This window comes from Tasmannia lanceolata, unplaced genomic scaffold (genome assembly GCF_043159265.1).
Source record: "Tasmannia lanceolata isolate RefF3 unplaced genomic scaffold, GAP_Taslan_0.1 ptg000003l, whole genome shotgun sequence".
Taxonomy (NCBI): Eukaryota; Viridiplantae; Streptophyta; class Magnoliopsida; order Canellales; family Winteraceae; genus Tasmannia; species Tasmannia lanceolata.
Window position 1 is genome coordinate 1,312,886 of NW_027518680.1, and position 9,183 is coordinate 1,322,068.

Genomic DNA, 9,183 nt, shown 5'->3' on the forward strand with positions numbered 1-9,183 from the left:
GACCCCGTGGTTTGTGACATGGAACATACCCCATTCCTCGCATGCATTTCCAAGGGATTTGAAAACGTTAGGATCGTCTAGATCGATAACAGGCACAGATTTGAAGGTCGTTGATTCAGTGGATTGGTAGTACTTAAGGGTGGGCCAGGTGTGAGAATCAGGGACATATTTGGGCCGAGCTCAAATTGATGTGAGAGTTGTAGGGGTCTAAGGGGATGGGTTTCACGGACTCTACGAGAGAAGACATGATGATTTGAGAATGGAAAGGGAAATATGGAAGGTATGAGAGTGGCTTCTTGGCGTTGTGGCCTGTGTTGGGTGTGCTTTTATAGTGACAAAGAAATGGATTTTCCTCGTTTCTGTACACCTGTAGGTAAATGCAATATTCTTGTAACGCTTCTGAAAATCTGTCAGAAGCGTTATCCAATATTGTAACGTTTTCCCACCATTTGACCGGTCTCTCTCTCCACACACACACAACAGGAACAGTTGGTGGGCCCAACAGAAACCGTTGGTGGAATGGTGGGTCCATCTTTGAACAACGTTGGCCCCGCCCATACCACACCATAGGATAATCCAAACCGTCCATTTGATAGGCCATAAATGTAAATAGGTTGTGTCCCAAAATATTATTTTCATTGGCTAATCCTAACCCTCCGATCTAAATAGAAACTACATCTTATGCAACCTCTATAGATTGTAGGCTTGTGATCATCCTACGGAAATGATTTTTGGGGCACAACCTATTTACATTGTGGCCCAACAAATGGACGGCTCGGATCATCCTATGGTCTGGACGGTACACTTCATTTTCAAAAATATAGGTGGGGCCTAAATTGGGCCTTAATGTTACTGTACAAACCACACCATAGGATGATCCAAACCATGGACGGCTTGAATCATCCTATGTTGTGGACGGTATGCTTCAATTTGAAAAAATATCGGTGGGGCCTACGATTGGGCCTTAATGGTACTGTACGACCAACTCCATAGGATAATCCAAACCATGGACAGCTTGGATCGTCCTATGTTGTGGACGGGCCTTAATGTTACTTTACGACCAACTCCATAGAATGATCCAAACCATTCATTGGATGGGCCATAATGTAAATAGGTTGTGCCCCAAAAATCATTTCCATAGGATGATCACAACCCTACAATCTATAGAGGTTGCATAAGATGTAGTTTCTATTTAGATCGGAGTGCTAGGATCAGCCTATGGAAATGATATTTTGGGACGCAACCTATTTACGTTTATGGCCCATCAAATGGACGGTTTGGATTATCCTATGGTGTGGTATGGGCAGGGCCTACGTTGTTCAAAGATGGGCCCACCATTCCACCAACGATTTCTGTTGGGCCCACCAACTGTTCCTGTTGTGTGTGTGTGGAAAGAGAGAGAGAGAGAGAGAGAGAGAGAGAGAGAGACCGGTCAAACGGTGGGAAAGTGACATATACGTTAAATCCTAACGTTTAACGTTAGCCAGCCGTCAGAGGAAGGGGGGGGGGGGATATCAGCGCCCTAAAATAATAATATTTTTAATTTCTGCTGAAATTTGGGAAAGGAATAAAAAATTAATATGTTTTTCCAAATTTTGCCGAAATTTCATTTTGGAAATTTCGACAGAAATTTGGTACGCTTCACCAATTTCGGTTTCAGTCTTGACCGAAATCCGAAATTTCGGTTCGAAAGTTTGGATTTCGGATGAAATTTAAAACCTTGATAAGAACCTACTAGGCTCCTTCTAAAAACGACATATTGGGCTCCACTTTTGCCTCGTGTACATGATCAATCTGTTGATCTGAACAGCAAATTAAACTTAAGTCTGAATAAACACATTTTTAAAAACACTTTGATTGGATGATCTTAGACCCTTAATCCAACAAGCCTCATTTATTATTTTGCCAAGAAAATATAAATTGTTGATTTTGTGCCCTTTATTTTAATCATGAGATGTTCGTTTGGCATAGGACCAAGATGGACCAAGAAAGAAAGTCACTTGCATGCTCCTTCCTAAAAGATACTTGTTGAGCCCTGCTTGTACCCAAAATTTTAAATTCCTGCCGAAATCTGAAATTTTGAGAAATTGATTTTTTTTTTAAATTTCGGCCGAAATTACCAAATTTGGTAATAATTAAATAATAATTTTACTAGACTTCGGCTGAGACCGAAATTGGCATCGAAACCGAAATTTAAAACCATGCTTGTACCCATGGTTTTAAATTTTGGATTTCGGTTGAGACCGAAACCGAAATTTGGCGAAATCCAAAATATAATATTTTACGGAATTTCGGACATTTCGGCCTAAATTTTAGAAATTGATTTTTTTTTAAATATAGAAATATTAAGAAATTTTGGCCGAAATTTGCTACATAATTAAATAATATTTGTTTTTATGATTACCGGATTTCAGCCTAGAACGAAATTGGTACCGAAACCGAAATTTAAAACCATGCGTGTACCTTATTTATGTAATCAGGTCTATTGATCAAGGGAAATCATATGGGTAGCCAAATGCCACTTTGATTGAATTATCTTAGCCACTTGATCCATCTAGCCTTGATCAAGCCTGTCTAGGGCTCCCCTGAGGGAGGATTTTTTGTTGTGGGTCCATCCCCATGAAGGCCCCACCCCACTCATGCAAGTCCCTTAAAAGAGAGTCGTGACTTCCGGTTTGACTGTGAGAAAAAAAAATGTGAAAAGTGAAGAGAGAGAGAGAGAGGTTTTCTCTTATGGCCATCTAGGGCTTGCCAGGGGCTAAATCCTAAAGGCTGTGTTTGGATCGTTGGAATCAGGTATCAGTATAGGTATTTGATCCCGATCTAGGTGATTCATGTGTTGGTTGAATTTTACAAATGGAATGGGAATCGATTTTTTATTCCCGTCGGAATAAATGAGAGAATTTTCGGCTCATTTTGATACCCACCTCAAGGGGTTGGTATTTTGATTCCCGGAAACAAGCGAAAAAAGTTGCGCCAAAGCGAAAAACGTTGCGCCAAATCTCGACTCGATTTGCTCTCTATAGTTAGTTTTTTCTTCCCGAGAAAGTTACCTCTATTGTACCTCTTTCGTCTCCTCACTCTTCTTCTCTCTGTAAATCAACGGCAATCTATGCCCTAGAAATCTAAAGCAAGAAATATATATGCATCTCCCTCCCTCCCTCCTCTCTCTCTCTCTCTCTCTCTCTCTCTCTCTCTCTCTCTCTCTCTCTCCCTCCTGATACTCTGTTTTTTTTGTTGAATCACAGATGTATCTCTCTTGTCCGGTTCCACGATTATAAGTGGGAAATTTCAAGAAGCATGGTGTCTATTGATTCGTTGGGGCCAGAATCGCAGGCCTTTTATTTATCTTTTCCACTCTTTCTCTATTGAAACCCAGATTTGGGTCTCTCTTTACTACCTGTTAGTGATTTTGGTTTTTTCAAAATCATGTATTTTTCATGTTTTAGTGTTTTGGAAAATGTTTTATCAAAAGCGTTTGGGAAAAAGAAAATATTTTCTTGGAAAGATTTGCTTTACAAAATGATGTAGAAGTGTAGTTGAAAAGATAGTCCTGCACCGAATGAGAGAAAGAAAAGAGAAGGGCTTATAAAGCACTACACTTCTCTAATACTTGTTTCATTGCACATTAGGTTAAACCCATGGTTGGACCCGCGGGACGATGCAACGCACCGTTCGCACGCGCGCGCTGCATGGGCAATGGGCCATAGGGCGCATAATGGCGTTTTTTTAGGCGCACTTTGCACTTATGTCACGAGGAGCGATTGGAGCCTTTGTTTTTTCCATATTTGATCTGAACCGTTGGATCAAGATGAAGGTGGACCGGTCGGATGGGTGGGCCAAATGGTTCGTAGGCCCATCAAGCCCGATGCCGAATGGTTCGGTTGGGTTGGGCTTCGGCTCGGGCCTAACGTTCGGCCCAACGGGCCTAGAATTCCAACGGTCAAGAGCCAAGGGGGTGCGATCCGCACCATAGATAATTGATCTAACGATAACGGGGTTGGAGAGAGGTTTTACTCAAACCAACAATCACCTCTAAGATCGATCAGGACCGTTCAATATCAAATGGGTGCGATCTAACGGTCAGATTTCAATCATTCTGAAAAGGTGCTCTGTAGAGGTGTTTTACACACTGAAAAGACACCTGGTGGTCTGTAAAATGTGCAGAATTCGGTCATTTAAGAACATAATCGAATTACCAATTTCCTTCTACTATTCTGACAAATTCTAAACCCATTTCTACATTCTTACAAATTCCCCAAGTATTTCTACATACTGTTGTCTTTTGTTTTATTATTCTAGATACTGTTCTTCTGCAAAAACAGTATCTGGAAATTTCTCTAAGGCTTGAAATTTCTGAAGGGCATTTTGGGTTTCATTCCGCTAGTGCGAGGCGTCATCAAACGTTAATAGGGCTTTCCTACTAGGCTTCATTGTATCTTGGAGGCAATTCGCGGATCCCCTTTACACACTACTGGTGGGGGCGAATCTTGTCTTAAGGAAAGTGATATCACGCCTTACAGTCTTTAGTTTCTGTTTTCTATCACAAACAGTACTCTCGAATTCTCCAAACACTACCCACAGAGAGCATGCAGATTTATAATATTGTTGGATAACCTTAATTCTTGAGGCTATGTTGTATTTTTGTTTTGTGATTTGTTGTTTTGCCATTTTAGTTAGAATAAGCAATGAAACATTGATGGATATTGGATTCCTTTATGAAGAGCCTATGTTTGCCGATCTGCATACGCAGTACCTCTTCACAATGATAATAGAATGTAGGAGGAGATGATTTTATTCCTGTTTAAGCACTAGTAGAAATTCAACCCTAAAAAAAAGAAAGAAATGAAATTATTTTTGGGAAATGTTGTCAGCAGTCAGCACTACCATATTTTGTAAAAAGTACAGTATGTTCCGCACCATAGGATGATCCAAACTGTCCATTATATGGGCTACTAAATAAATTGTGCCCCAAAAATCATTTCCATAGGTTGATCCTAACCCTCCAATCTATAGAGGGCTAGGATCCACCCTCTAAGATTCACTTCCTCTATAGATTGGAGGGTTAGGATCAACCTAAAGAAATGATTTTTGGGGCACAACCTATTTAGGCTGTGGCCCATATAATGGACGGTTTGGATCATCCTATGGTGCGGGCTATACCTTACTTTTTAACAAAGTGAGGAGTGTGATCGTCAAAATATGGTAGTGCTGATAACATTTCCCTTATTTTTTATTAAGTGGGTGTTTGAGTGGCTATTGTATGGGAACAAGCGGGCTTAAGCGCAGTCTTTTGTTCTGTTATGATAACTGTTGGTGAGCTCCCAAACTGATTATTGGACTCAAAATTAATTTAATTTGAGTCCAATAATTGGTTTAGTGGGTTCTGACTGGATTTGTGGGTTTATGTGGAGCAAGATGATAATATTGGTAATTAAGAAAATTTTCGGGGTTTCTTGTATCTATATATATGGTTTTATATTTTAGTAGAAAGATGCAATTATTATTGATTGAAATAATTATTGAAAATTTGATTCCATTCCGGCGTTGGTCCGGACAGTACCAAACACTAGAATGGAAATCACAATTGATTCCCTAGATAAATTCCAGCGCTTACCCAAATGCTAGAATTGGTAATCATTATCCGTTTACGGAGGGAATTGGAATTGGAGTCTTTGCGAAAGCAGGAAAGAAGAAGCCAAAACCTAGGATTTTGAAGTGGTTCTTGGAGAAGAAGATCTCTCACTCTCGTTGAAAAAGTTCTCTTGCAAGGGAACCCATGTTTCTTCCAAAATTTTGTTGTTCCTTTGTTCTTGTTGTATACATGCATCATGTTTTGGGAAGACTTTAGACATTGTATCCTTCTTTTCTTTACTGGATTTTGTTGTATATATGCATCAAAGTTTGTCCCATAGTTCTTCCCTTCAAGTTGGAGGGTTTTCCACGTTAAATCTAGAGTTCTTGGGGGTGCTTGGTGGATTGGTATTTTGTGCTTTATGGTTTCTTGTTCTTGGATAGTTTCTTGACTCACATTTAGAAAGGGAAAGTTTAGCATGTCAACCGAGTCCCACATGAATGCGAACTAATTTATTTTTCCAAATTTAGGACCATCATATCCGACGTGCATATTTGCTTAAATTATTAGATGTTCTTGTTACCAAAGGCATGAACCGAGAACCCCTGATCTCAAATCACCCTACACTTGGCAAGTTGCCACATAGGTAAGTGTGGTAACAATGTTACCAAGAGATTGTCGTCTCTTTGGTACCACTACTCTTTATTTTCTAGTATACTGGACTACAAGAAAACACTAGCCTCTACATGACTTGATATAACTGATCTGCTTGGACCTTGTTTGCTCATGTGAACTAACCAATTAAATTCCTCACTCGTTTCCATCCACCCCCACCCAAGCAATGTAGAGTAAAGAGGTCCCAAAACCATTTATTAGGAAGAGAGACAAAATATTTTAAAACCGATATTCCTTATTAACAATAAACTGGCCTGGTTGGCATTTAAACATATTCTTCCTTATTATTAAGTGGCTGGGATCAGCCAAACCCTAGTTGGTGAGAGGTTGTTCATCAGCGTTAATGGGATCCAGCCCATTGGTGAGAGGTTGATCATCAGCGTTAATGGGATCCAGCCCATTGGTGAGAGATTGATCATCAGCGTTAATGTGAGGCTGTTTTAACTCAGAACTCAGGCGAAGGGCATCCAGCCCATTGTTGGAATTCTTCTTCTTGATTCGGAGGTACTCACTCCAAGACACAGCGCGGTATAACGGGGGGCGATCAGGGCCCATGAGCTTTTCAAATGGGAAGATTTCGACATCGTTGGGTGGGCCCCAAAGGTAAGCCATGGAGAACCGGGTTTGAGTCCGGTTCACAACGGCCCGGTGCAGTGGACTCTCGAATTGGCCATTTGAGAGGATGTGGAGAAAGTCTCCGACGTTGATGAGGAGAGCGCCGGGAAGTGGGGGAACTGGGGTCCAGGCTGGGTCTCCGGCACGAAGGAGTTGGAGTCCGGTGGTGTTGCTTTGGTGAAGGATGGTGAGGAAGCATGAGTCCCTGTGTTGGGCTAGGCCCATGGTCCGGTTTGGGTCCGGACACTTGGGGTAGTAGTTCATTTGAAGAGCGGCTGAAGCACTTTTGTACTCTCCTCCCGTGGGGTCCAACCATTTCAAATCTTCCTTGTTAATGCCCAAGTATTCGAGAAAGAGCCACATGAGCCTCGCAGCAAGGTTCTTCATCTCTTTCTCGTATTCTTCAATTACCTCACTGCGTGCATGCAAAAAATGGGTCAAAGAGAAAAGGTCAATTTTCAATTGGCCATACGCTAAATTCACCCTTGTTTTAGGGAAATGATATATTAGCTTCTTTTTCTTCCTTGGGCCACCCAGTTGAGATGTAAAAGGGTAGTCATGAACAAGAATTTTGGATTTCTGTGAGGACCGAAACCAAAACTTTTCGAAACCAAAATTGCCGTCGAAATTTCTGAAAATTCGGCGAAATTCTTGATAAAATATTAATTTTATATTAATTTTCAGTCAAAATTTTGGCCCAAGAAAACAACATTTAGAGCGCTTCTACCGAATTTCGGCCGAAATTTCAGGATTTCAGCTAAAATTTTGGTTCCGGTGAGGAACGAAAGTACCCCCAAACCGAAATTTAAAACCTCGGTCATAAATACAATAGACAGGTCTGGCCCATGAGGAGACTACATCATTCCCCCTTTCCTGATTCTCCTTTGTTTGATTACACATGAAAAAAGTAACATAAACCATGGCTGTTCAAGTTTTATTAAAGGGATGGAATTAGGGCAGCAACTCGGGTCGCGCGGGTCGGGTTTTCTAGAACCCTACCCTACCCGATAAATTATCTCAGGCTGGGTCGGATTTAGTTTTCTTTTAGAAAACACTAGATTCATAAACGCAACCCTACCCAAGATAGTTTCTCGGGTTGGTTCGGGTCAGGTCGGGTTTTTTATTATTTAGCGTTGGATAATGACTAATTTCTAAGATTGTAGAAAACGACAGATTTTCATGCCAAAAATCTCTAAATTTATATCATCAATGCATAAATTTAAGAAAGAAACTACTTTTTCACAAAAGAAACATGATCAGCCCAATGAAAACAATTATATCAATGTATTAGAAAATAATTTGCAATGTTATTCAATATATAGATATTTAATAAAGTCATAGTACACTTTTAAGAGTCGGGCTGGATTTCGGATTTCGGGTTTCGGGTTTTTTTTCTTTAAACCCTACCCTATCCAAGATTGAGCCGGGTTTTTCAACCTCAAACCCTACGCTACCCAAGGCCCATGATTTCCATACCTGACCCGGGTTATTTTTGTGCCGGGTCGTGCAGGTCGGGTTTTTACCCAACCCAAATATTTCTGTGCCAATAAGAAGTAACGTTTACCAAAATTGTATGTGGTCGTGAGGCCAAAGTTGACGAGCGTGTTCAATCGGAGAACCAATGAGGGTGAAGGCTTCGTTCCACATGAGCTTGGGAAATAAGGACGAGATATGAACGAGGCCATAGCCTGTTAACGCTTCTGGGGCTCGAGCGGCCTTTAGCTTCTCTTCAGAAGGAAGAGAAAAAAGGCGTAAACCTTGAAACTCAACAGCCTCAAGAAGGTCCATGGGGACCCCATGATTTTTTAGATGGAACATACCCCATTCCTCACATGCATGTCCAAGGGATTTGACTACGTTAGGATCGTCTAGATCTATAACGGGTAGAGATTTGATGTTGGATGATTCAGTGGATTGGTAGTCATCGAGTGTGGGCCAAGTGTGAGAATCAGGGACAGATTGAGCCGAATTCAAATCAATGTGGGATCTGCGGTGGTCTAAAGGGATACCTTTGAAGGATTCTGAGAGTGAAGACATGGTGATTTGAGTTTGGAATTGGAGAGAAAGATGAAAAATGAAGAGATTTGGTGGATTGAGGAGTTGGGTGTTTACAATAACTTGGATTTTAATACACAAGTAGTAGTAGTAAGAGTTTTGAGTAGTGGAGCTAGTTGTTTCTTGATTCTTTGTTGGGTGTCCTTTTAAAGAGAGAGATAAATGTATTCCCTCGTTTGTGTCAACCGAGAGGCGTGTGTGCATGCAGATGCAGGAAATTTTTGAAAAATCAATGGTCAGAGTGTTTCTGTTTCTGAAAATCT

The 9,183-nt window shown here is 40.9% G+C and overlaps 1 protein-coding gene across 1 annotated transcript; it reads right to left on the bottom strand.

Annotated features, from left to right (window-relative positions):
* Window positions 1-6,419: 6,419 nt before the first annotated feature.
* LOC143859717 (gibberellin 3-beta-dioxygenase 1-like) lies at window positions 6,420-9,048 on the bottom strand. The gene is made up of 2 exons (XM_077370369.1): window positions 8,430-9,048; window positions 6,420-7,280 (listed from the first exon to the last, which is right to left on the bottom strand). Exons 1-2 carry the CDS (start codon window positions 8,900-8,902, stop codon window positions 6,563-6,565), a joined length of 1,191 nt encoding a protein of 396 aa, XP_077226484.1. The 5' UTR covers window positions 8,903-9,048; the 3' UTR covers window positions 6,420-6,562.
* Between the last annotated feature and the right edge of the window lie 135 nt (window positions 9,049-9,183).